At 42.1% G+C, this 26,422-nt stretch overlaps 1 protein-coding gene and 1 long non-coding RNA gene across 18 annotated transcripts in view; one reads left to right on the top strand and one right to left on the bottom strand.

Moving 5' to 3' along the window:
• NCOA7 (nuclear receptor coactivator 7) overlaps window positions 1–26,422 on the bottom strand; it is a 154,524-nt gene that overhangs the window by 6,976 nt on the left and 121,126 nt on the right. For 9 of the 12 annotated variants that reach the window (XM_082474556.1, XM_082474557.1, XM_082474555.1 and 6 more), the window contains 3 exons: window positions 9,674–9,821; window positions 2,377–2,502; window positions 559–711 (listed from right to left, as the gene is read on the bottom strand). In XM_082474556.1, coding sequence (XP_082330682.1) covers window positions 559–711; window positions 2,377–2,502; window positions 9,674–9,821 — 427 coding nt within the window. Of the gene's footprint in view, window positions 1–558; window positions 712–1,955; window positions 2,284–2,376; window positions 2,503–3,769; window positions 3,897–6,173; window positions 7,609–9,673; window positions 9,822–26,422 lie in introns of those variants that run through there. The other 3 variants (XM_082474554.1, XM_082474552.1, XM_082474553.1) reach the window with 3 other exon arrangements.
• The window catches only part of LOC309666946, a 32,655-nt gene continuing 10,384 nt past the window's right edge, over window positions 4,152–26,422 (top strand). For 2 of the 6 annotated variants that reach the window (XR_014267398.1, XR_014267399.1), the window contains exons 1-4: window positions 4,152–4,343; window positions 14,162–14,276; window positions 15,064–15,107; window positions 16,136–16,335. This is a non-coding gene — a long non-coding RNA (uncharacterized lncRNA). Of the gene's footprint in view, window positions 4,344–14,161; window positions 14,277–15,058; window positions 16,114–16,135; window positions 16,336–26,422 lie in introns of those variants that run through there. The other 4 variants (XR_014267400.1, XR_014267401.1, XR_014267403.1 and 1 more) reach the window with 4 other exon arrangements.

The raw sequence follows: 26,422 nt of genomic DNA on the forward strand, positions 1-26,422 counted from the left end.
GTGCACTAAGCAATGGTCCAGAGCATTTTCTCCTGTTTCGTAACAACTGGGCCCTTCAGGTACAACACACCATGGCCTTAACTGGCTCTCCATCTCAGCAACTATGCAGGCAAGGTTGGTGGGCACTACTTCAGCTACCTGGAAGAAGTTCTGGTATGGCACTGGAACTTCTTTCTGCAACTATCTCCAAATCTAGATTTGACTTTTCTTCCAGCTTCTCCAGTTTTAGGTTACAGAATATCATTATAGCTTCCTACTCCATGATGAGTACAGGAAAAAAATTCCTTAGAATGTGACTATTTGGAGATGCGCTCCATTTTCTTTTTTAGAGATGCATTCTGAAGTATGTAGAGGTGAAATGACATAATAATTGGGATTTACTTCAAAATACTTCAGGGAAGAAAAGCCAACAAAGGAAAGAATGAAGTGTATGTGGCAAAGTCCTGCTAACCGTAGAATCTGAGTGATGACAGGTCATTGTATTTGTCTCTCTACTGTTGTGTAGGTTTGAAAAGCTTCATTAAAAAAATCTTCCTCTATAAGAGGAACAAGCCTCACCTGATTATCCATATCTTTGATGACCAATAGGACAGGACTGTCTAGTGATGCTGACTTCCGGTAGAGAGTTTTCAAGCTGGTCCCATGCTCTAATGTGCTGTATACGAGTCTCCATGGATACCCCTGTACCCTTGCTGGAAGGCGTCGGGCCAGCTGTGAATCCAAAGATGAAGATGTAAATACACAGTCTGCCTACAAATCACTCATGAACTTGTAGCACAAAACAGATGCCTGTGGCTCAAACTCGATAATTACACTACTTCCATATTGCTCTCCTATACTCTAGCAAATATTTGCCACTATAAACCAAGAAGGGAAAATCATCCCTTGGCAGGGATGCTCCCCAGAGCATGCATTCCCTCTCAGGGATGGTCCTGAAGGGTCACTATGCCACTATATATTTGAAGATATAGCACCTAGCTTGATAAAGAGGTATGAATTAGACACATGCTCTCTTGTTTACATTTCAACCTGACTTTCACCAAGCAGTTCATGTTTCTCGAATTGTTCTTTCTAAACCTTAAAAGGCTCAGAGCTGCTACTGACAGCTGTAAATTCCCACCAAAGTGAGAACAAGAAGACACGGGTGTTTTATGCTAGTAATCAGATGTAGTCTGTCCTCATTACACTTGTATCTTTCACTTACATTAATATTTAACTTAAACTTGGCTGCCATAAATATCAATAATGCATATCTCTTCAAAAATACACACAAAGGAGGCTATATAAAATGTTGAAGTCCTCAAGAATGCTTGACATAGTTCTAGAATCAGCATGAACTCCATCCCTGTAACTGCTTGGTCAAGTCGCTTAGCTTTCCTGGGCCTTCACAGATGGCATTTGTAAATTGAGGGACTTGAACTTGATGATTCTTTAAGGTCTCCGAAATTCAGGCTTCTAAGCTGACTGATGGGGGAAGTACAAGAGGTCCCTTACTAAAGTTCAAATACAAGCACATAGTATTTCATAAAAACTCAAGTAAGAGATGTTCAGAAAATAGAAAGTAAACAAAAAAAAAAGTACAGAAAAAGGAAAATTACTCCTAGTGGTAGGTGGTTTTCATAAAGCAAGTAAAGTGTACTTGCTATATGACTTTTACTGAGCTCAATAAATTGAAACCATCGGAACTTTGCGATAATCATTAGGATAAATTTGGATCCTTTTAAAAGACATTAGGACGGGGCTTCCCTGGTGGTGCAGTGGTTAAGAATCTGCCTGCCAATGCAGGGAACACGGGTTCGAGCCCTGGTCTGAGAAGGTCTCACATGCCGCAGAGCGGCTAGGCCCGTGAGCCACGACCACTGAGCCTGCGCGTCTGGAGCCTGTGCTCCGCAATGGGAGAGGCTGTGACAGAGGCCCGCGCACCGCAATGAAGAGTGGCCCCCACTTGCCGTAACTGTAGAAAGCCCTCGCACAGAAACGAAGGCCCAACACAGCCAAAAATAAATAAATAAATACATTTATTTAAAAATAAAAAAGAATCACCTGGGGAGTCTTCTAATACAGATTCTTATTCAAAAAAAAAAATACATTAGGACTATAGTAGGACACTTTAAAAATTGTTTTGAAGACAAGGAATGGCTTTTTGTTCAGGTTTGGGGAATGGATGTAGGTGTCTGGCCAAGTCCTCGCACTCCCAAGAAGGTGGCAGGGATGCTGCCTTTCAGAAGCAGAGAAGGGCCCTGGTTAGGCTGCTGGTGTTCTTCCTTTAAAGCTCGGCTTGTGCTTCACCCCAAGTGAGAAGAGCAAATGTCAGGGGTGGGAAATGTGTTCTAAGGTTGGGGAGACACCCATCCTAAGTCCCCAGGAAGAGCCCACCTGCTCGACGTGCATGTTCTCCAGCAGCGCACTGCGGGGCTGCAGGATCGGCAGGGCTGCCTCATCCTCATCTTCGTAGTAGCTACACGTGCTCTTCCTGCGTTTTGCCTCCTCAACGGTGATGATCTGAAATGGAGAAGACAAATAAACCAAGAAAAACGATATTTTTGCTTTTCCTTCACCTGCTATAAAGGACCTCAGGTACACAGTTGCCTGTAACAGGTAGGGTTTTAGCAGCAGGACATAAGTTGAGCCAGCACTTTGGGGGAAATGGCTAATCACAGTGTCCATTTCAGAGCAAATGGAGAATTTAACACAGTACAGCTACAGCACTTAATATGTACAAATTAAAGTCACAAGTTTTCCAGTTTTACTATTGCTCAGTCATCAAGTAAGAATTATGTATAACTCCACAAGCGACTTATACCCTTGAAATGCCCTAAATTATTCTCCATTAGCCTGCCTCTAAATTTGAATTGTTAAGGGACTAACAGATATCATACTATGAGCAAGTCTTCTATAAATAGGGAAATTGGGAAGATAAGGATAGTCCTTTAATCAGGAATCCTAATGTTTTCTCTCAAGGCTGTTCGTAGCAACCAACCCTGACAGAAATAGCGAATGATAACATCTACGGAAAGCAACAATACAAAGAGACACGAAGCTTTAGTCTAAATTACAATTAGGTATGATTCTTTATGGAGAGTTGAGAAACCATCAAAATAATCTTTCCTTCAAAGCTGAGAACAGAAACATGATGTTGTACACAACATTTATTATTTCATCATAAATACACTTATAAACTACCAGGTTAAAAATCTTTTTTCTTTTGCCTCTCTGAAAGTCTGGATAAATCACTAAATTATTTTGAAATTGAAGGATACAGACAGAAGGTGACTAATTCACCAAAATTCCTGAGTACAAATATTAATGACTTTTGCATCATAGAGAAAAAACATTTACATTACATTTAGTGAAGGTTGTCAGACAATGACTACTTATTTCCAAAATGCTGTCATCTGAGCCGGATTTACAGGTAAGGAAATTAGCCCTTAAATTTTACCATCTTCTCAAGGGGCATTTACTTAAAGAAAACACTGTTGAAGAATCACAGATCCAGCATTTTAAATGTATTAAATAAAGCACATATTTTGGGGGAACTCTACATTTAACACAGGTACAAAGTGGGGCTGTGGAATGAAAAAATCAGTATAGAGTTTTGACTCCAAAGGGAAAAGGCAAACTACACCATCTCTCTCTCCAAAGTGAATAAAATACCTGCTCTGGCTGAAATATCAGCACGATCCTTTCTAATTAGAAAGAATTTCAAAGCATCTGAGCGGCAGAGCTTGGAGGATTCACGGGCACATGAGCCCTCAGGACTCCAACATACCTTCACAAAAGGCTCTTGGTCCGGTCTGGCACAATAGAAAATCTGAATGTCCAGGGGCAATCTTCTCATCGTGAAGTAGTGGGAACTGCCTGCTTGCTCTCTAAAGAGGTGCAGGTTTTTTCTCTTATCTGCCTCCACACCACTGTTACTTACAGCCACACTGAGCTACAACTGTTTATGCAGTATCTAGTTTCCTGCATGATTGAGTTTCTGTTTCCCTTAGGAGAGAGTTCAATCTTTCTACAGGAACACACCCAAATTAGGATTTAGAGCAAACACACACTTCCTGTTAGGCATAGCTGTGAGGCTGTAAGAAGACACTTTCACCTTTGAAACGGTGGTTTCCTAACAGCACAACAAAACCTCAGTGTTTTGTGTTTTTTTTTTCTTCTTCTCCGTCTTGTACTTTTCTTCCCAATTGTCCTCCAGCTGGCTGAGCTAGCTTTTCTAGCCCTGCCTTTTCAGATTTTTTTTTCTGCATCCTAAAGCGAAACCTTCATTTTAAAAGTTTATGTGTGTTCCCTGACATCAGTTTGAATCTCAAAAGAAAGATGAAAAGGAGCCTTTACCAGAGGTAGGTTCATTACGCTTAGAACAATGGTGTTTCACTTCAATACCGTCATGTTTGTTAGGTATGAGAAACTTCAAAGAACTGAAAGAACATCCGGTTTATATGAGGCTGAGAAAAATGTTAGTTTAGATTCAGTTTTTCTAAAGAGCTGGCAAAGTAATATTTACCTTTTAACCTTTCAAAATATTAATCTTAATGACTAATAAGCATGATGAGTCCTCCTCTACTGCCCAGATCAGATATCAGCGGGTTGGAAAGAAATGTAGATTACCACTGGATCAATTTTCAGGGATCTTTCTGTGAGTTTTCCAGATCGAAAATGGCCTCTTGGTCTCCGGTACCCCTGGGAGATCTGGCGCCACTACACAGCTCATCCAGGGTGTCAGTTCTAATGAGGCTCTGGGAGATAATTGGTGACCAGTCTCAGGTCAGCCAGAACTTATTCTCAATGCAAGAGCCTGGACACAATCTAGGGCAGAATCGCTTGGATTTTGTGCCAGTGAGACAGCATTCTTTTCAGTGCCTGACACTTCATGACAGCTAACATTTACTGAGTGCTTTCTATATGATGGCAAGTGCCAGGTGCTTTGCCAGGCATGTGGCACAAACAATTCCAATATATCATTTATCAGCTTTTCAAATTAGCAAAAGTTTTAAGAAAGGGATAATAGAAATAGTACTTTCTGTTGCCAGAAGCACAATGAGAAGAAGGGTATTCCTCACATTTCTGGAAAATTGTCATCATATAAAAGATTAGGAGCCTTAAAAAAAATCAATACCATTATACTAAGTAATATCACTTCCAGGAAATTAGGGGAATAGTCAGAGTTACAGATCATCTCATCCTTGTGAAAAACTTGAACCAACACGATTCCTAAAAGTGGGGAATTGTTAAATAAATTCTGATTGAGGTTTAAAATATTATGTAACCATTAAAATGAGGCTTCAAAATCTTTAATATGATACAATTCTCACAAGATGTCAGGTGAGAAAAGTCAGATACCAAACTATACATAGAACATTATCCCATTTTGCAAAAATACTCTCCCCACCCTTACCCCCTAGAAAACACCCTAAAATAGAAAAAAAAGAGTCAAAAAAAATGTACAAAAGTGATAAGTGTGGTTAGATATTATTTTCTAAATGTTCTGCATTGTGCTTTTCTGTAGTTTCCAAATTTCCTATAATAAAAGCAGGTGTTACTTTTATAAAATTAGGAAGTAAAGCTTATTTAAAGAGCTTGGGTGTGGAGGATGGACTAGTGGCTGGGTTGACTGGAGGTGCCCTAGAGTTTAAGTGAAGGGTGCAGACAGCTGACTAGGGCAGTGGTCCCCACCCTACGTAAGATCAGAATCAACAAATTCTAACTAGAGATGACTGACTACATATGATGATGAAAGAGAAGAATCTGGGTTGATATCTAGGCTTCTGGCTTGGGGCACCACTAATTAAGATGGGAATACATGAGAAGAAGCAAGTTTTGGGGAAAGATGAAGAGACGTTTTGGACATGCTGAGGGTCAGACACCTGTCAGGGAAGTGAAGGTTCCTCTTCCCCACCCACAGAGAAGCAATTCTATCACAGTGGCCTGGCCTTAAGGTAATGCTAGTAAGCAGAATTTGCTCCTGCATGGGAGGGAGCTTGGACAGCATTCTTCTCCTCATTGTACTTTTGGACTTTCTCTTCCATGTGGCAAGAAATAGGGATAACAGTCCAGTCACCTCTCTCTCCAGTTATCTTTTCTTTCCATGTCCCAAGTGTTAACAAGTACACTAGGAGCTTGCAACAAGCCAACCCATTTCTTCCTCCTTCTCCATCCCTTCTTCTTTTCTTCCTCCTTCTCCATCCCTTCTTCTTTTCTTCCTCTTCCACTACAGGTCTAGAGACACCTTCTAAAGGGATTTTCCCTCTCATTCTCCTCAGTGGCTCAGTCTGAGTGGCTCACTCAAGCCCACTCTACCCTAGATCCGGAAGGAGACCTTTCTCTCTCTGCATGCCCCTTTAGCTCCTTTTCCTCTGGTGCTGGTAGGTGTGGCCTTTTCTCCCACAGGAGTTGTCAAGAGCTGAGATTCAAGGTTGGGATTAGTGGAAAGATGCAGAATAGGCCTAAAAGAGGGCTGCTTCAGTTCAAGATATTCAGGCCTAGTCGGGAAAGGATTAAATCCCCAGTGAAATTTAAACCTTCTCTCTGGCCCTCCATATTGGGCAAGAGACCATAGCCTCACTAAGAAAATACACATTTCCTAGCTATGCTTCCTCTGTGCGCCTATCTCATGGGGGTGGGGGCCTCTTGGGCACAGATGGTTAGGCGAGGAGGACGGGAATTGATATTCTTTGACGCCTTGGCCAGAATGCCAGTGTCACACCATCTCTGCCTCGTGGAGACCCAGTCATGCCTGTGGGGCGTCTATGTGCTCTAGAACAGCAGCCTGGAAGAAAGGTGTGTGGAGGAGACAGAGGTGGGAGTCAGCAGCAGAAACCTCGAAAGCCGATGAGCTCGTCCAAGGAAGATGTAATAGACGAGAAGAAAAGAGAGCCAAGGATAAACTAGGGAACACCATGAGAAAAGGGACAAGCAAAGTATACTCAGAAAGACTGGCCAGAGACAGAAAAAAACAGAGTTGATATGAAGAGCCAAGGGAGGGAGAGCCTAATAGGCTTAAATATTTTTAATCAATGGTTTCAAACAAGAAGCTTATGAACTGTGGGAAGACAAACATGCAAACAAGTAAAGTGCTGAGCAATACACTACAGAGCTATGAGCTACGGGCTGTGGAAGGACAGGAGGAGTAACTCTGGCTGAAAGCATCACAGAAGTGACAAATGAGCTGGACCTTGAAGGATGACAGGAGTCTGACATGGAAAGCTGTGTGTGTGCATGCACACATTCGGGCTGGGAGGGAGTGAATGAGAAAGGGACGAGTGAGGGCAAACACACATATGAAAGGACCTGGCATTCCAGAAGGAGCTAGACCCAAGGGGCAGGCCTCATCACCCTTAATCATCCCAGTCTGACAGAGTTCCAGCCTGGGAAGATCTGACTGCCCACTTGACGAATCTAAACCCAGACTGGGAGTATTGCTGGAGAAAACCCGCCCTCACTGCAGCCTGGTGCCAGACCCCACCAGGGCTTTCAATACCAGACAGCCATCCTACTGCAGTTCTTCAGTTGGTATTTTTCCTAGTCTCTATAGCTGCTACTTCAGACCTTCTCCGTATTCCTCTAAGTCTTCCCTCCTTCACTTCTAGGAAATGCTCCCTCCTTCTGCTGCAAAGAAATAATCAAATGAGCAATGCCACAATTTACCACCACTGAGTCTACATTCTATATGCACACATCCTATTCTTTTCTGCTGCCCGACCACCTAAGACCAATTCTATCCCTACCCCCACATTCCCGGCCAATTCTCGGGGATGCAGCCTCCCGCTTATTCCCTCTCCTATTCCCTTATCTCCTGTACCTTCTGTTCCACCGTTCCCGCTGACCTCATCCAAAAGGTTACAGTCTCCCTCACGAGAGGGAAAACCTCCCCACCCTCACCTCTTCTTCCAGCCTTTCATCTCATTTTTATTCTCCAAAACCAAATTCGAGTTGTTTGCCCACCTTTACCAGCTCCACTTACTCACCCCCAATTCATTCACTGAACATTGGTAGCTACATTTTGAAGCTACCACTTTAATGAAACTGCTTTTTGTCAAAGTCACCAACTATTACCTCCTTGGTTTTAAATCCAAAAGACATAGCTTAGTTCTTACCTTTTGACTCCTCTGCAGCATTAGACATTTTTGACCACTACTCCCCTCTTGAAACATTCTCTTCCCTTGGCTTCTAAGACATGACTTTTCTTGTCTTCCATGCCCTCTCCTGGCTGTTCCTTCTCAGTCACCTTTGTGGGCTCGACTATCTTTGGCCCCTTAGTGCTGGCATCCTGAAGGGTTCTCTCCTGAGCCCTGCTCCCTTGCCAATGGACACACTCTCCTAGGCTGACCTCACCTACACTCACAACTTCAACTTTGCTAATCACTTCCGAAAGTATATCTTCAGATTTTTTCCTAAGTTTTATTCTCAGTTGCCTCTTGGACATTCCACAGACGCCTCAAATTTAGATTAAAACCAGAACACAGAGCATTTTCTGCTGAATCTAATCCTCTTGCTATGCTCCTTGTCGCAGTGAAGGGCAGGTACCTCGATCCCTCCAGTTCCCATTCTAAAAACCAAGAGATCAACCTTGACATCTTCCTTACTTTCCACATGTAATTAATTACTCTTAAAACCCTGTTTTCCTCCTTCTAACTATCTTTCAAAAGCACTCAATTTCCTCTATCTGCACTGCCACTCTTTCAGCAACTGTTATCTCTCAACATTGATTACTGCAAGAGACTCCTAATGGGTCTTCAAGCCTCAAGGGTTGTCCAACTCCATGAACATCTGCCAGCAAGAGCAAGCTCTCCAAAATGTGTATCTGTATTTATTTCTCCAGGCTCCAAACAGCTCCTACTGGTTGAAGCTGTTTGAAGACAGCTCAAACTGCTGCCTTCCTACTGCCCTTAGGAAAATAACCAAACCAAACCTATGACAGTTCATAGGTCCTTCGTGATCTGCCATTTCATCATCTCCAGCTTCGTTTCTTGCCACTCCCTCAGCTTTGCACTCTATGATCCAGCTACACTGAACTCTTACTAGTTCGTCAAAAGCCCCACACTCTCTGTTTCTCCCCTGGGTCATTCCTCTACACAGACTTCTCTCTCTGGCCAGAACATGTTCCATGTTCCATGTCCCACTTTCACCCCAATTGCCTGTCCTCCCACTTCTGATCTCAGCTCAGATTACTCCTTCTGGGTCGCTTTCCCTGATCCCCTAGCTCCATTCAGGTGCCTGGGTACATGCTCCCATAGCACGTGGCACTTCACCTACAATGGTAATTATCTCACTATATTGTAATGATTATCTATACTCCTTGATGCTAAATTCTACTTATCTCATCCACCGTGCCCCTAACATGAGAAGGGTGTGGTAAGTGCTCAAAAAAATTATGAACAGTTTTTTAGGCCAAATTAAGAAGCTTGACTTTCATCCTGTACGTAACGGAGACCCTGCAGCAGTTTCAAAAAAGAGAAGTGAAATTACTGGGTTGTAGGGGTGGAGATGAGGTCTTTCTGACACACATAACTAGCTTCAAACAGAGGAATAAGGTTTTTTCCCCATGTGATTTCAAAGAGACACAGGAAATCTGACTTCTTGCCAGCCAAGAAGTTATTGGAATTTGGACACAAGAACATTTTGTTTGTGGACTGGACTTTAAGGGACAGTCTAGCCCTCTCTTGAGTCTCACCTCCCAGCTCTTGGTGGTCGGCTCACTGAAGAAGTTGTCAATCATATTCAGTTCTTCTTTTTCCACCACCACAAAGCCTTGCTCTTTGGCATCTTTCCCATAGACGTCAGGAGACCACTGAACAAAGAATGTGTACAAGTGATCCACCCTGAAAAACATGTTCATCACAGGGGTTAACACCAAATCTACTTTCCTGGCAGGCACCAGTAGGAACTTGGGCATGTACAGCTATCTTTTTCCTGCTTGGCAAATCCATTTTGCTAATTGGGAAATCTCCCATGTTGAAGATAATCTCTGCTAATGCATTCCAAACTTTGAAAATAAGTCAATAAATGGAAGCTAAAGTCCACAGACACTGAAAAAATGTCTTTGAATCTGAGGGAAAGATCAAGAAATGGGACATAAATGTAAAAAACAATGAAATATTTACACCAAATGTTTTTTCCTCATTGGGTGTTCATTTATTGGACACCTGTATTCATGGGAAAAAAATTAATCTGAAGCTTTAGATGGGAACAAAGATAAGCAATATTCCAATGGGTCTTATGTAGATTGAAGCATTATTATATCATAATTTTAATAAAATATCTTTAATAACTAGAAAATATCAGGGATAGTATTAGCTGTTATTTTAACATTAGAAAGAGACAATTTTATTGATATCGGAATGCAGTTTGCTTCCAATAGCTCTGTTCTCTTATACATATTTAACATCTGAAGCATCTTTCCAGACTTGATCAATAGAGAGGTGGCTAGTTCCTGAGCAGAGGGTGGGGCTTTTGGTCCCAGCACCTACAATATCCTCCCACCCCCTGCCCATGTAGAACAGTCAAAAGCTCTCTGACCTTAGATTCTACACCTGCAACCATCACCGTGGGGGAGTGGAAGATAGATAGGATCAAATGATTCTTAAAGTCTTTTCTAATTACAAACTGGTAATTTCAATTTGAGGCTACTGTTTGGGACAATGTTAACTTACTGCTAAGTTTTTAAAAGTTATAATTGTAAAAATATTATAACACAATTGCTATAGATTGAATGTTTGTGTGCCCCTAAAATTTGCATGTTGAAATCTAATCCCCAGTGTGATGGTATTTGGATGTAGGACCTTTCAGAGGTGCTTAGGTTATGAGGCATGATTGGGATTAAAAGAGACCCCACAGAGCTGGCTAGCCCCCTGTGCCATGTGAGAACACAGTGAAAAGACCGCCGTCTATGAACCAGAGTGAGCCCTCACAAGACACCGAATCTGCCAGCACCTTGATCCTGGACTTCCCAGCCTCTAGAACTGTCAAGAATAAACCTCTTCTTTATAAGCCACCCGGTCTATGGTATTCTGTTACAGCAACCTGAACAAACTAAGACAAATATTAATTAAAACAAAAAAGAAATGTCACTATAATTCTAATATTCCCATCGGTCAAACTGTCTTTAGGTTTCTATAGTCCTATCTGTTCTTGAGCACATGTACACAGTTTTCTTTCCATTGTTATCAGGGCTAAGACATAATTGTTTGTTATATGTAACATAAAATAATGCATATTTGCCATGTTGCTAGCCCTTGTACTGACTTCTAAAAAAAAATTATTTATTTATTTATTTATTTATTTATTTATGGCTGAGTTGGGTCTTGGTTGCTGCGCGCAGGCTTTCTCTAGTTGCGGCAAGCATGGGCTACTCTTCGTTGCAGTGCGCGGGCATCTCACTGCAGTGGCTTTTGTTGCGGAGCATGGACTCCAGGAGTACGGGTTTCAGTAGTTGTGGCACGCAGGCTCTAGAGTGCAGGCTCAGTAGTTGTGGCGCACGAGCTTAGTTGCTCCACGGCATGTGGGATCTTCCCGGACCAGGGCTCAAACCCGTGCCCCCTGCATTGGCAGGCGGATTCTTAACCACTGTGCCACCAGGGAAGCCCCTTGTACTGACTTTTAATGCCTACATTTCATGAAAGTAATAAACCATAATTACCCAAATTCCTATGCCTTTGGGATATTTAGGTTTTTTCCATTTCTTTGATTATACAAACAACGTTACGATGAACATCCTCATGATCTATGCCTTTTGCCACCTTTTGAATTATTTCCTCAAGATTAGTTCCCAGAAAAGGGATTATTAGGCCAAAGGGCATGATTTTATAACTTGTGATTCATCCTGCCAAACTGCTCTTGAAAGGGTGACTAGTTTACTCTGACACGAGCATTGCAGTTTGCATCTAAGTCTCCTAACAATCCTGCTTATCCTTCTTTTTCTAAATGAATTTAATATATATTTTAAGTTTTACCCGACTCACTTTGCATTTCTTTGAGTGGTAGTGGGTTGAACATTTTTTAAAAGTTTTCTTCCGGGCTGCTTTCATGAATTGGCTCCTTGTGATTGTGGAGTCAATGTTTTTCTTTTCAATATGTGGGGGCCTTTATATAATGTAAATTAACCACTATCAAATGTATTTCTAAGCTGTTTTTTCCTTTTTATATTAATTATGCCTTTTCTTCCATAATATAGAATTACCAGTTTTCATATATTTTATACACACACACACACACACACACACACACACACACATCCTCTCAGTTCCGTTTCTCTCTTGAGATCCTTGACTAATACAATGGACTACTCTGAAAAGCTGTATAAGAAACTGATCAAAATGGTTATCTCTGGGGAATGGAATGAGGTAGAAGAAAGACATATTACATTTTATATATATATATATAGATATATAGATATAGATATATAGATATCTTTCCATAAATTATTTAAATTTTTGGACTAGGTAGTACATTTTATAATTTGAGAATTAAAATTATATTTCAAAAGGCAAATAATGAGAAGTTTCCATCTCACTCATATCCCTGTCCGTCACATTCTGGGTCCACCTTTTTCCCCTATAGTTGACCACTTTATTATTTCCTTGTGTGTTCTTGTAGTGTTATTTTTGTAGATAGAAATAAATATGAATATAGATTCTCTTTGTCTTTCATTTCTACAAAAGATAGTACTATTCTCTATCTAGCTTTTTTCACTAAACAATATAGCCTGGATATCCTTCCACAACAGTACAGAGATGGCTTCCTCATTCTTTCATAGCTACACAGTACTTTACTGTGTGGATTTATCATAGTTTATGTAACCATCCTCTCCAGCTGGACACTTGGGTTGTTTCCAAGACTGTGCTTTTATAAACAATGCTATGATGAGTAACTTGGTATGTCATTTTTGCACGTGTACAGGTAGAGCTGTAGGACATATTCCCAGAAGTGGGACTGTGTTATCAAAGGAGCAATTCACTTATGCTTTCTATATATAATACCATGTTGCTGTTTTTAGGGATGGAATCATTTTTTGCCCTCCTACCAGCAATATGTATACTCTTTTGAATCTCTGAACTATTATTAACATGTAGTATGACATTTCCTATTAAAAGTTAACTTAGAAAAAATCATGACTCCAGAAAGCTTTGATAAATATATAATTCTAGTGCTTCCCTGGTGGCGCAGTGGTTAAGAATCCGCCTGCCAATGCAGAGGACACAGGTTCGAGCCCTGGTCCGGGAAGATCCCACGTGCTGCAGAGCAACGAAGCCCACGCGCCTAGAGCCCACGCTCTGCAACAAGAGAAGCCACCGCAATGAGAAGCACACACACCGCAACAAAGAGTAGCCCCCACTCGCCGCAACTAGAGAAAGCCCACATGCAGCAACGAGGACCCAACACAGCCAAAAATAAATAAATAAAATAAATAAATTAAAAAATATATATATATATATAATTCTAACTCTTTTAGTTTTCTAACACCTAAAATTTAGTCCATCCTAACTGTATTTTAGAAAAAAGTTGAGAACCAATATGCTTCACTTTAACTTTTGGAAAAGGACACATTTATTACATGCTTATCCACATCAAATAAAATGGCTTCCTAAATATTTGTTGGCTAGCTTATTTGTGAGAAAGAGGAAAGCAGTCCCTGATACGTGGGAGCTAGCCTGCTCCTATCGGCCAGGCCCCAGTGTTGGGAGAAACTGGCCTGGCACTCACAGCTAGGCCCTGGTATTCTCCCGTTGAACATTAACAACTTCACAAAACATCAACTTCCGGCAAAGCCAGTCTATCACCATGACGAATCATGACAGAAACGAGACCACTGGGGTCTGATATCTAAACACAAACATTGTCCAACCACAAAAATGACCAAACATCTCTCTAATCTGGCTAATATAAATGACTGTGCTTCTTTACCAATTATGGCACTAGCCTCTCTAGTTTTTCCTCCTTCTACATAGGATTTATAATATATTCAATCACAGAATGACTTTTGCTTCCTGACAGCTTCCAATCTAGAGCAAAGTCCCACTTTTTTAAGTTATCCCTCGAATCACCTAACATAAACCTACATCCTGTGACCCCTTTCAAGCACCCTCTTACTGAGATGGCCCTCGGTCCCATGCAGTGCATTCTCCCTCGTTGCAACAAGTCAACCCAACACATTCAATTTCAGGTGTGTTCCTGGTTGTCCCTGGCTGCAGCGCATCGCTTCCTTCAATAATACTCCCTGTGTACCCACTATGTGCCAGTGACCCTGACCTTGAGGAACTACCTTCTGGAATATTAGGGTTGGTGGAGATATAGGATATCATTTAATCCAACTGACTCTCCTTAGAGGTAAGCCCCCTTAGATGGGGGCTCTGAAGTCTACTATCAGCATCACAGCCAGGACTAGATCTCCTGAGGTGGCAATCAGGGTTCTTTGAACCACACTACAAAGTCCTCCCCTTATCCCACACTGATTTCTGAATTGTTTCCCACTTAACTTCCTGGTTATGACACAAGACACATTTTTATCACTTTTTGAACCTACTTTCCATGAAGCACTGCTCGTTTATCCTCTAACATTTTACTCTCAAAGGAGAAGTCATTGTACAAGCATAAACACTGAAAAAGCATCCCAAGAAATGCTGAAAGCTCATGCTGACATATACCCCTGTGTAAGACTGCAAGGGAATGAGGGATGAGGCACAGATTTGAAGTTAAGATTTCATTTCTTCTTAGATATTATAAGAAAATATCAATTGTGAAAACTGCAGGTCAATACAGATTTTAAGGTGAGATCCGATCTTAGCAATTGCCAGTCACTTCCCTTTTTGGTGACAAAGACATTAAGTTGCTTGGGGAAACCATCTGAGCAATCCTTTTTATTATGTAGATGCAAGGTGAGTAGGACTTATTATTCTGGAGGAAGTTATAATTGAACATTCCCTGCTTGAGGAAGACAACTCGTTCCTCCAACCCACTGGGCGGGTGGATGGGATGGAAGGTGGGTGAGAGAGAAGATCTGTATAAGAAGGAGGATGTCCTAAGAAGGAGGAATTGTGTGCCTAATACCTCTCTTTCAAAGTTCAGGATTATCAGAGCATCTCTGATGAATTAACGTGGTCCTAATACAGGTAAGACCTTGGGAAAGGATAATACCCCTTCTTCCACCCCATCCTTCTTGACGAGAAACTATTCAAGGGGGTGGGGGGAATGGCCTGGTCTAGACTCATGACCCGGGATCCACATGAATGCCATGGTTATCTTAGGAGCAGGTGAATGTGGGCATGGTGTGCTGCTGGGAAAACAGTGGGCATACTATGGAAGGAGATGGCTACATATGTCATACACATATGTGTGAGTTCCCAGGAGCTGTAACAAGTGAGGGGCTGGGGGAAGGTGAGTTTTGGCACAAAGTATTCTTGCCTGCCCTGTGCCTTTCTCTCTAGAAGAAATATGTCAACCCGGGGCAAGAATCTGGGATGACCAAGTAAGAGAGGATTATTCCAAATCTCTTCTCTTGGGACTGCTGGATTTCCAGTGAGTGGTGAATCAGGCCTCTGGGATCGTCTGTTGCCAGAGTGAGTGGCCTATTTTGCAGCAAGGTCAAGAGCAGCTAGGGCCAGCACTGGGCTTGTTGAACTTACCACAAAAGGAAATATCTAGAAAGGAGGGAAAAGGCATTCTCAAAATACCACAGAAAAGAGGGTCAAAGTCATAACAATTTTAATGTTAAACAGAGAAGCAACCTTCTGTTTTAAGCAATGCTGATGAAATATGTCAGCTACCTGAAAAGAAAAGACGTGATTCCCTGCCTTGAGGACTTCACATTGCACAATAGCTCTAAGAGGCAAGTGTTACTATGCCCAGTTTAAAGATAAGGAAACTGAGGCTCAGAAGATTAATGTGCCCAAACAGCCCATCTCTGGAAATGTTCCAGCCAGTCTAAGCTGACTGCCTCTTCTTTTGTGAATGCTGAACCCTAAGGGGGGTGGTACATTTTTGTACCTGTCCACAGACAGAGGTCTCATACTATAGGTCAACTACTTCCTTGGCTTTGGGTTTTATTAACGAAGCTCAAGTAAGTGTGAGATGCCCTGAGTGGCCCTTAGGTCACGTGCGGCCCACCCCCCATTCCTGCTTGTCCACGTTGCACGCACAGGCGCCCATCACCGCCAGCACTGCGCTCCACGCTTGGGGAACATCGCGGGGCAGCCGCCTCGCCTCAGCCACGCTCCTGGCAATGGTTCTCCACTGGCTGCAACAGGCAGGGCAGCAGCCCTGGACCACCTCCCACCTCCCTCAGGTGGTGGGCTTTATCTCTGCAGCCAACGAAGTCGCCCCAGCCTCGAGAAGCCTCAGGTGAGATGGCAAACCTCCGAAGTATGTTCTGCTATGGGGCAACCTGATGGGAAGTGCTCGTGTCTCTCCTCTCAGACATCCAGGGCACTGGCACACCCCAGTTTCCCTCAACTACAGCCTCCCACATAAAATCTCCTCATTCTCTCATGTAGAGAGGGCCCTCACGCTATGCCTCTGGGGGAAAAGCGGGAGTGGACAATTAAAATGGCCTGTTCCACAAGAGAAAATTAAAGTTCACTTGGAGCTAATCTTATTGCTTAATTCTTAGGCCCCTGGAGACCAAAGAGAAGAGGATGTGACTTCATCTTTTCTCCTTCTAGATTAGAGTGGCACTAAGTTTATTTAAGTTTATCTAACCTAATTCTTGGAATGGCTCTTTTTGGCTAACTTAACTGGTTTTTCCTGGTGGTTAGTTCCCAGAACTGAACCCTGCCCTCTGGAAACAGGCCTAAAGTTCTGAAAATTCCCCTCCTAGTCCCTCTGGGTTCACCTCGCCCACTCCTTCCTCCTGACTATACCAGTTCCACTCTCACCTTGACCCTCAGCCCTCCTCTTTCCCCAGCGTTAGCCCCTCCTGGATTCACACACCTCCAGGCCAGTCTTTCCACCTCACCTGCACCGCCGCCCCCTAGAGGCACACAGCTTTGATCCTTCCATTGCACTTGCCCTTCCAAATGCCTGCCCACAGAAACAAACATCATCTTTCTAACCGCTCTCTTGGGATGATGCATGTTGCTGAGTTTGCTTATTGGCGCTTAATGGATCCACTACAAGTCAAGGGCACCTAACACTGGCCAGGAGAACTCCTCCCTCGTGGGATTCTCTACTCCCCTCTAGCTCTCTTCCTTCACTGCTTCGCACAGCAGCTATTCCAGACCTCTACTTTCTCAAGCTCTCACCCCCGCTCTCCTACCCACCCACCCTCCCTGAACAGAGGACTCTCCGTTGTACCATTCTAGTAATGCACTCCCCTCTGCTCACCTCTTAATGACCTTTCTCTTCAGAAGAAGGAACTACTCTCCCGTTCTAACCCTCCTCTCTGAACTTTCAACAGCCCCGCTCCTTAGTGGATTCCCTCCATTATTCCCACCCCACTCCTCCATCCCTTTATCTCCTTCACCTTAATCCACAAACTTACTTGCACTTCCTTAAAAAATAAGCCTCAAGATTTTGTTTCTCCCTAAAGCCTCCTTCCTATACCTCATCTTCCCTTCAGATTGTACTGTTAACATCTGGGTTATGCATTTTTTTCCAACTCCTTTTCATTCCTGATTTTATTAACCTTTTAGTATATGCCCTTTCTTAAACCTGCCTCAGATACTGTCTGGAAGGAGGCAGGGTTTTTAAATCTTCTTCCCTCCTTCACTACTTTAGTGAAGCTGATTTCCTCAAACTCGACCTATTGTGAGTTCTCAACAGTATCTCAGTTATCATTTCTCTTGATCTCTGAAAACCTGTTGATGGCTTTTTTGAAACTCAGTGACTCACCCTGTGGTCTCCATGAGTCACTGAGCTTCTGGCTTCAGTTACCTCAGGACACTATCTACAGCCTCTGGCCAAGCCAACACGATTACCAGTAATACCACCATGCTAGCTACTATGTGGTCATGAAGCAATAAATGCAGTAACATGTGTGAGCACGGAACTCACAGGTCAGGTACTGGGTCCTGGAAAAAGCTAGTACTTAAGGAAGAAGCAGTAGAAGTGGTCCTGGAAGGAAGCCAAGAGAAAGTGGCAGGGAAGTAGAAGTGAGCTGATAAAATGCAAATCTGATCACTTTACCCAGCTGTGTAAAATCCTTCCAACATCTCCCTGTAGGTTTTAGGATAATTTCAAACTCCTTAGGCCAATCTCCCAAATGTGCTCTTTGCTCCAGCCATATGCTCTTGTATCTCTGCTCCAACATCCATTCTAATTATTATTATTATTATTATATACATAATTATTATTATAATATACAATAATTTTTATTATTATTATTATTTTAAGAAGAGTGATGACAAAGGTAAGCCCAGTGGAGAATCATTTCACACTGGGGTCAGGGACGGCTTCCCAGGGGCCAAGGGCAAGCTGAGTTTGTTTGTTTGTTTGTTTGTTTTTTGGCTGCGTTGGGTCTTTGTTGCTGCGCGGGGGCTTTCTCTAGTTGCGCTGAGCGGGAGCTACTCTTTGTTGCGGTGTGCGGGCTCTAGGCACGTGGGCTTCAGTAGTTGTGGCATGCGGGCTCAGTAGTTGTGGCACATGGGGTTAGTTGCTCCACGGCATGTGGGATCTTCCTGGCCCAAGGATCGAACCCATGTCCCTGCATTGGCAGGTGGATTCTTAACCACTGCACCACCAGAGAAGCCCCCAAGCTGAGTTCTGAAGTAGGAGAAAGAGCCAGTTACTGGAGGAAGAGAAGTGGCATTCTACTGGAGGGGACATGCGCAAAAAGACCTGGCATCTTAAGGGCAGGGTGATGCCGGAAGGAAGTCAAACTGGACATGGCAGAGGGAAAGAGGGGCAATGCAATCATGTCACTGGTGGCTTCTGACAGAGGATTCTGTGATAGGGAAAAGCTGCTGAGATGCAGTGCCTGCCCAGAGTGATCCAGGCCCTGCCCTAGAGCAAGCAGGTTGAGAGAAATAAACAAAAATTCCTAACACAGTTCCAACAATACAGCCAGTGGGCATCTGAGCTGGGATGTCCATGTTGAATAGAAACTCATCAGGCAGGGGAAGAATTCCTGACAGGTAGAATGAAAGAGCAAGTTTTACTCTTTGCTAATGGAATGGCAGGAAAGGAAAAAAAAAAAAAGAGCCAGAGGGGCCGGGTCACTGGGTCAGAGAAAGCCCTGGGCATGAGATAAAATGCTTTGACCTTATCCTGAGGCCACTGTTTACCGAAGTGCAGCAGGGGCAGCTCCACTGACTTCAGGGGATACACAGAGAAACCCATTTTCATAGTTACGTATTTATCTAAAGAGTATTAGGAGGAAATGCAACTAGCATATTATATACTTCAGATTTCACAGATATTACTGCTCAGGAAAAGCCTAAGTAAAAAAAAAAAAATGATTTGATCTAAATCCTTTGAAGACAACTATTAAGTAAACAGTAGTACAGATGGTTCGCAGATACGGGGATATTTGGAAAGGAAGTGAATGACCAAAGCCTGAGAAGCACCACTAGGCAACACCCAGGACTCCAGCAGGGAAGAAGCCTGGCCAGATCTTTAGTTTAGAAAGATTGCGGTGGAGCCAAGTAGGGAAGGTCAGGAAGAGATAGGACTGACTAGAAACAAAGGCTCTGTGGAGAAGGCGACAAGGTGATCCAGCCATGAGATGATCAAGGCCAGAGCCCAGGCGAGGCAGTGGAGATGGGGAGAAGGTTGCCATCCACACTCCTCCAGGCACAAAAATAATCCCCACCCATCCAGCAACTGGTAATACCAAAACCCAGCACTCAAGCTTTGTTCAGGTTTTCTGTCTAACTACAAATTTGGGCTTCATCAGATTTCTTCAGAAGCCTCAAGGCTCCTTTAGAGATTCACCCCAAAGGAGACACCATATTCAAGTTACAAATCCCCATTTAGCAGATAAAGTTGTCATCTCTGAAGAAGAAATTATTTGAAGGTAAGTGATAAAGGTCCTCAGAAGGCAGCAGGCTTACCTTAGAGGCAACAAAGCACTGCCAATTATAGCAAAGGAAGCAACAGCAGCAGTAACAACTAACTTTCATTTAGTGCATGGACAAGCTTATTTGTTTCTCATGATAACCTCAGGAGGTAGCCACTGTAATTATCTGTCCTATTTAACGGTGGAAGAAACAGATGCTTACACAGATTAACTAACTTGCCCAAGGCCACACAGTATGTTAGGGGCGGACCTGGTATTAACCTCAGGTCAGTTCGTGGTCCCTACCAATATGCTTCACCATTTCCTTTATGGTCAGTCCCTCTGTCCTGGTTTTACTATTTCATAAAAGCCCATCACTGACAAAGCTGTACGGTTGAGGGATATAAAAACTGATGACAAATCTGAGTTGATGCTTGGAACAAAACATTATTCTAACTATTCATAGATCAGGTGTATGGGCTTTAGGTATGATTGTAATCTATGCTATCAAACAAGACTACTAGTTACGGTGGGATTTTATTTACTGTTGCTTTTTTCCCTTTTTTTTTTTTTTTAACATAATTGTGAGGTAAAGTACAAAAAGCACACATTTCTAAGTTAAAGACCTGACCTCCCAAGTTGGTGCCACTTGTTATCAGCTGGAAGCTTAGAGAAAGGTCCTTAATCTCCCTGAGCTTCTAAAATGAAGATAAGAAAACCTAGCTCCTCATATAGGTATCTGGAGCATTAAATGTATAAGTTCATTCTACTTTCGAACAGACCTTTTAGAAAGTCCCTTCCATGTGATTCTCTAAAATCCTGCTACCACATAAACCAACAAACTTGACCAAAATGACCCAGAAGCAGTTAGGCACTCTTGTCTTATCAAAGGTCACCTGACCGGTAAGAAAAGAAATTGGAGCAATACACAGCAAGATATAACCCCTAAATCACCCACTTGATTTCAAAACTATAAGCAGGAACCACTAAATAACTTAATAACTATTTCATTAAAAATATACTTCAGAGTACATTATGGCACAGAGAATAGGAAATAAGATAAGGAAAGGGAAGAAGAGAGAAAGAATGTGACCTAGAGAATACTGAACTGTATACGTATGCAGTCCCACTGTTCACTTGTATTGATTGTAAACTAAAGATATTTCAAGGCACTTTGGCCTAAAACCTTCCCAGGCTCCTCCATTCTGAATACAGCCACAGAAACCCAATAAGGCAAAGCACTCTTGACCACAGAGGTCGTTACTAGAAAACTATCACTTTTTAAAACCCACCCTCAATGGCCTGACCCAAGGTCCTTATATGAAAGGGGTCATTTTAGGGACTTCCCTGTCAGTCCAGTGGTTAAGACTCCGTGCTTCCACTGCAGCGGGCGCATGTTCGATCCCTGGTTGGGGAACTAAGATCCCGCATGCCATGTGGCGTGGCCAAAATAAAAAAAAAGAAAGGGGTTATTTTACTTGCTTGTAGGGCCCCTTCTAGAGCCAATATTCTACAACTCCAGATGAAATCAACAGTTAGTAATGCCCTGATGTAATGCCCATTCTTAAAGGTTCTTTGTGTGTCTATGAAAGGAAAACATTATTTAAAAAGCACCAACTAAACAAGCTTCTTTGTTCTAGTTCACCAAAAATAATAGGAATCTTTTGAGAATCACTATCAAAACAAAAGTTATAGTTACAAAAAGGATCACTCAAAAATAAGTAAAAACTGGGACTTCCCTGGTGGCCCAGTTGTTAAGACTCTGCACTCTCAATGCAGAGGGCCCGGGTTCGATCCCTGGTCAGGGAACTAGATCCCGCATGCCTCAACTAAAGATCCTGCATGCAGCAACAAAGATCCCGCGTGCTGCAACTAAGACCCGGCACAGCCAAATAAATATATATTTAAAAAAATAAGTAAAACCCAAAAGTTTATGTTAATATCAACGCTGGAGGCCTTCAGCTGGCAGCCTGTGGCTTGGATTCAGCCGCGGATGGGTGCTTTTTAGACTGCTCACCATTTTTTTTTCTTAAACAGTGGCTAACACCGTAAAATTGGGGAGATTTGACACACATAATCCATAATTCAATTTCTTTTGAAAAAGATGGGAAAATGTAGCAACACCAGGCTCACGTTCCCACATAATAGCATTAGGTTGGAGGTCGTGAGTTACCGAGCAGCTGATTCCCAGAGCAGGTAGTTAACACTGGCCCCTGAGCTTCCCTCCCTCCATCCTTCCATCTGGCCCCTGCAAATATTTAGGTTGCAATAATCACTGTTTCTGCATACTTACTCCCAAACGCTATGTGCAGCACCCATTGGCAGGGACTAATTATCCTGCAGTGGAAACAGGCGACAAGCTACTCTCCAGAGCGCTGGCGCTCGCTCCTCCACCAGAAAGCACAGCCACGACAGTAGAGCACTCGCTTAAAAAGGGGGTTATTTTTTCACGTGCTTAGGTCTGACTATAGAGTCACTGATTAACTCAAGGCATTTGCCAAAGCTGGTTAGTGAAGTTACTGATGGGTGGCTGCCTAAGAAGGTGCTTCTGGAAAACGATGACGAAATTCTAGAATTTTAAGTCAGTGAAACAAAGGTAAAATGACCAGGAAAAGAATGAGAGGAAGAAAGATCACTTCAAACCATTTTAAAGTGTTAAAAAAAAAGAAGTGAGAATATTTATATAAGTAACTAATAATCCTATCACTTATATTTGTTCAGTAGTTTCCTCAAACTTAGAACTTGTGTTAAACACAAAGAGAGAAAGATAATTCCTTTAAGGAATTATTCTGGAGACCTTTTTGAATTTTGTCTTTATTAGTGACATTCTCACTTTAAAACATCATTATAAGACTACAGTATGACATAAAAATCACCAGGTTTGTATTCTGAAATATACCTAGCTTGGCTAAGTACGGCCTAAGTTGTTCTAGAAACTATAGTACTTTAAAGATTATTCAGCACTATGGTCTTCTTGTCACAGACAGTTATTAAAGATTTCAATTTAGCTCTGATCCCATTAAAAGATAACTTTTGATCAGAAAATCGGGCATTAACTATGGTTAACGATTTCATGGTAGAAAACTAGGTCAGTCTGTGATTCCTTTAATTCACCCTTTTTTCTCTAAGGAAAATGTAAAGAGCATTTTGCTTAGTCTTCATGAGGGTCCTTAGGACTTGGCTATCTTCCCATTGTAAAGCGAGTTTAATAGGAGAATCAATTTTTTTAATGATTTTACTTCTCGTTAACAAAAGTAATGCATGCTCACTAAATGCATGCAGATAGAATATTTAATGGCAGAGAAGGATACTCTTAAGTAAAAGCAGTTTACAAAAGAGTGTGTGTATATCTATATATACACAATTGTATATATATATATATATATACACTATTATTACATTAATCCATCCATAGAAAAAGGCTGAAAGGCTACAAAAATAAAGATAAATTGTAGTTATCTTTGTGTAACAAAATTATAAACATTTTGTTTTCTTTTTGCTTTTTTATATTCTTCTAAATACTATATAAAGTCTATGCATTATTTTAATTATAAGTGATGTTATTTAAGCATTTTTATCTATTAGACTACAGGCTAATTTATTCACGCACCCATCCAACTAACATTTAGGAATATATTATATTCTAGACCTTATGCTGTTTCTAGGACACAGTGTCATAAGACTTGGTCCCTGCCCTCAGAAGGTTAAAGTCCAGTAGGAAAAAGCCACAAGTAGTCCACATTTGTAGAAGAGTGTATGATAAGTGTTATGATAGAGGTGAAAGTATAGGGGAGCGGCATCTAAACCAGACAGGGGAAGTTCTTAGAGATGATATTTGAACTAATTTGTGCACTTAGGTGGGGTGGGTAGGGGTGTGGGCACGCAAGCAAGCAGCTAATAAGTCTGATTCATGTTTCTTAACACTGAAACACAGAAGGGTCATAATGGGAGCAAGAGATCCTAGAGATGTTAAATGGATAGAATAAGCTGGATGTGGTGACTGAGCAATGTGGGGAGATGACTGAGAAGCAAGATTATGCCCATATTCTGGCTTTGGGGACTGAAAGGCTGGTGGTACCAGTTACTGTGATGGAGAAAACAGGAAGCAGGAGTTAGGGGGACAGTGGCAGGGACAAGGATGGAAATAAGGGGACTTCCCTGGTTAAGACCTCGTGCTTCCACTGCAGGGGGCGCGGGTTCGATCCCAGGTCGGGGAATTAAGATCCTGCGTGCCGTGGGTAAGACTGAAATCCTAAGGAAAATGAACAAAATTTTTCTTAAAAAAAATGGAAATAAGAAGCCCAGTTTAGGGCATGATCTGTTTTGAGTTTGTTTGATCCATGGATGATCCAAATATTGAAGGTTACTAGGTATATATGTGTTTGGGGCTCAGTAGAAAGTTCTAGACTAAAGATAGCTGGAAATGATTGGCACATAATAAAAAGAATTAGGCGCAGGCAATTGTATATACAATGAGGAAGAGAAAGAGTCATTTAAAGGGTAACACTTAATGAAGAAACAAACTAGGAAGGGATGATAGAAGGAAAGAAGGTGTGAAAGAAATGAGGGATGGTCAATGGAGTCAAATGCTGCAAAACGTTAAAGTCAAATAAGAACAAAGTAACGCCCATTTGTTTATCACAAAAGGGAGAATGCCTTGCAGATTCACCAATCCAAAGCAGCAGGATGCTCAGGGAAGGACCTGGGTACTTTGTATGTTTAAAGGCTTCTAGACGACTTTATTACAAAGCTAAGTTTGGCACCCATTGATCTAAGCCATAAATTCTTTGTTAATGCCATATACTTTCATATCTGTGAAACAGAATACACTCCGCCACAGGCTTCAGTCCCCAACACGCCTGAATCTAGAAACTGGGGATGACCACTCCTGTGAGGGGAAAAGGTGCCGGACTTCACTTCCTCTCCCCAGTGCCTCAGTACCTGAGGGTTGTTCCCCTGTCAAGTGCAGGCTGGGAAAGGGCTGTAACTGTCAGTCTAGGGAGGGATCACTGCAGGGTGTATTGTTTGGGGAAACAAGGATTTACACAGAGAAAAGAAGGGAACCACCTGAATTCAAGAATATAGTATTTTTAGAGGTGCCAAGCTAGAAAGGTCCTAGACTTACTGCGAAAAGCCCACAAAATGACTAATTAGAGTAAAACCCCAGATTCAGGCAGATCAAGAAAAAGCTAGAAAGGTAGGTCAGTCTGCAAAGAGCTTTTAAAAACAAACAAGGGGTTTAGACTTGAATCCTGAAGGCTTAAGATATTTTGGGGGCAATGTGACGAGATCAAAATATCTTTTTAGAAGATGTGGCCATAAGGTACAAAATAGATTTTAAGGGGGGACTTCCCTGGTGGTCCAGTGGTTAAGAATCCGCTTTCCAATGCAGGGGACGCGGATTCAATCCCTGGTCAGGGAACTAAGATCCCACAAGCCATGGAGCAACTAAGCCCACGTGTCACAACTACTGAGCCTGCGCACCACAACTAGAGAGAAGCCCGCACACTGCAGTGAAGATCCCGTGTGCCGCAACTAAGATCTGATGCAGCCAAATAAATAAATAAATATTTTTTAAAAAATAGATTTTAAGGGAGTAACTAGAGAAGCGGAAATTATAGTTTACGTATAAAGTGCTGTGTTCACAGTAATAGTCATATAAAATAAGGTACCTGGATCTTCAGAAGATGGAATATTATGTGGTTTTTTGTTTGTTTGTCTGATTTTGGTCAGATAACCACTGTAGCACATAAAAGTTCATTCTAATAATAAGCCAATGCTAGAACCAGCCTGAACTAAGTTAAGACATCTAGTATCAGAGAAAGGACATTTTAGTCAAGCTCTTTATTTCCATACAATGTTCTGATTAGACTACTTCAATTCAATTAATGGGCACCCATAGAGTATCACCCATAAAATACCAGTCACTTCCTCTCCCCATAACCGCTGAAATATATCTAGCCAGACGGAAGGCACTTTATCAAAGTCCGAGTTGAATAAATTTGAGGATACTGCAAATTTTCATTTCCTCACTAGCCAAGAAATGACTTTGACTGTATGAAGTATCCCTTTCCCATTCCCATTTCAGTGATTTGTTAGCCCAAAGAGTATAATCAATACAGTTTCGACTACTTGCTCTGGAAACTGGTTATGAGAATGGGATTTGAAATCAAAAAGATTTGAGTATAAATCCTGGATTTGATATTTGCCGGTTTGAACAAGATGTTGAAACTCAGTGTGTCCCAGTTTTTGTATTTGTAAAATGGGGAATAATGCCACATGGTTCACAGAACCATCATGAGTATTAAGTGAGATAACCCATGCAAAATAGCATCCAGAGTACCGTGCCCAGCTCAGAGTCAAGGAGGGCATCGAGTGCCCTGCCTGCCCTCTTGGCTCTCTGACTTAGAGTGGGGAAATGGATAGTTCAGCTGGTGAATTAGTTTCTTTGATACTCCCCTCTGAGTTTCTAAGAGTGGCAATCCTACTTTAGAG

Source organism: Balaenoptera physalus (assembly GCF_965194825.1).
Source record: "Balaenoptera physalus genome assembly, chromosome: 9".
In the NCBI taxonomy this organism is placed as follows: domain Eukaryota; kingdom Metazoa; phylum Chordata; class Mammalia; order Artiodactyla; family Balaenopteridae; genus Balaenoptera; species Balaenoptera physalus.